General features: G+C 37.5%; 1 protein-coding gene across 1 annotated transcript in view; it reads left to right on the top strand.

Moving 5' to 3' along the window:
• LOC103361181 (uncharacterized) overlaps nt 1-1,812 on the top strand; it is a 15,084-nt gene that overhangs the window by 2,541 nt on the left and 10,731 nt on the right. The window contains exon 3 of the mRNA XM_008287199.1: nt 576-617. Coding sequence (XP_008285421.1) covers nt 576-617 — 42 coding nt within the window. The remainder of the gene's footprint in view (nt 1-575; nt 618-1,812) is intronic.

Genomic DNA, 1,812 nt, shown 5'->3' with positions numbered 1-1,812 from the left:
CTCTCATGTATTCTGGTTCAGAATGACCAGTGGATCCAATATCAGCTGTATCTCATACATGCGGGACTCTGATAGGAAAGCTTTACTCTGTGATGGATTTCAAAATGGGAGCTTTATAATGACATCCAACACCAAAAACCTCTTTCTGAAGATCAGAAGTGTGGATGTATCTGACTCTGGACTCTACTTCTGTGGATGTTACAAAGATGGACTCCCAACATTGGTCAGTCCAACATATTTAAAGGTTCAAGGTAAGACTGTTGTAAAGTGGTATATGTCTTTTTGATTGTGTGTCCCACACTGTGAGGGATTTTAGTATGGATCATTTGAAATCAGGTCGACAAATGCCGTCTTTCTTAAAATTTAAACAGAGGATTTATCTGAGTCTGGACTGTTTTATTGGGGATTTTACACAAATTCATGCTTAAAAGTCAGAGTAGTTCATTTATATGCTCCTGGAAACATTTACTGTAAATGATGTCTTTTTGGGGTTATTTTTTTAGTGATTGTCTCACAACAGAGAAATATTTTTATAATTTTATTGACAGTTGCACCTCTTGTTTTCTCAACTTCAGGCGACAGTGAATCTGACGATGACAGCGACTGCACATCTCAAAGTAAAGTTTCATTTACTTCCTCAAATGTCAGCGAGATCACAATCCACAGAAGAGAACATTTACTCTGATTGTTCATTTCTGTTGCAGAAAAGTCTGATGAAAACACAAACCTTATGGTTGTGATTCTGGGTGGTCTGACTGTTTTCTTTGTGATGGTCATCATTGGTCTGCTTGTAAAAATCAAGAAACTTCACAGAGGTACTGTTTAACATCTACTGTATCTGTTATATTTGTACATTTTTTTAACATGGTCGCACATTGTAACAAAGCACCTTTACTTGCTTTATTATATTTAAAAAGTAATCAATGAGGTGCCTGGATAGCTCAGCAGGTAGGGCAGGCGACCCATGTACAGGGGCTACAGTCCCCGAAGCAGCAGCTCGGGTTTGATTCCACCCAGTGGCTCATTTGAGGCATGTCATTCCCCGACTCTCCTCCCCACGTTTCTCTGTCTATCTTCACTGTCACTGTCAATAAAGGCGGAAAAGGCCAAAAACAAATATTAAAAAAAAAAAAAATAATGATAATTAATCAGTGGTCCACAGATAAGTCAATGATGACCTTAAGGTTTTTAATTTGATTGTAGAAAAAGTATAACTGGTCATTCAGTTCATCAGGAACAACCTAACAGATCTGTCTTTAGAACTCGCAGAGCAGCTGGAACAAAATTCATGAACATTTTAACATTTACACAAACAGAGTTGATGGATTTTCTGCAAAACCTCAAGTATTAATACCATTTTTAACTGCAGATGACTGACTGACCTATGACCCTTTATTCATATAAAGGATCTCTTTTGTGTGAAAAAATTGTTCCGATTCGACACTTTTGAATGTTTTCATTTTTGAAAGATAAAATTTGACACAAACGTACCAAACTGCAACACCAAAACCAAAGTTAATACCAAACCATGAGTGTAGAAGACCGTTACACACTGACTGACGATCGACCAGGCAGATATGGAAACTGGAAAATTGATGCCTGGTCATTAATGGAAACCTATAGACTCTTAACGGGCACTGAATTAGAACATTCTACCAAAAGACTTTCAGTTCTTGTCAATGCTCTGACCACATGTATTATCTCTTTCACAAAGCTGATGGAGACGAAGATCCTCAACCAAGAGAGGTGAATACAGTTTCACTACTAACTTCTGTAAACGTGATTCAGTATCATGTCAAACTGGACTTTTTT

Source organism: Stegastes partitus, unplaced genomic scaffold, assembly GCF_000690725.1.
Source record: "Stegastes partitus isolate 25-593 unplaced genomic scaffold, Stegastes_partitus-1.0.2 Scaffold489, whole genome shotgun sequence".
Classification (NCBI taxonomy): domain Eukaryota; kingdom Metazoa; phylum Chordata; class Actinopteri; family Pomacentridae; genus Stegastes; species Stegastes partitus.
This window is presented reverse-complemented; position numbering and strand designations above follow the sequence as displayed.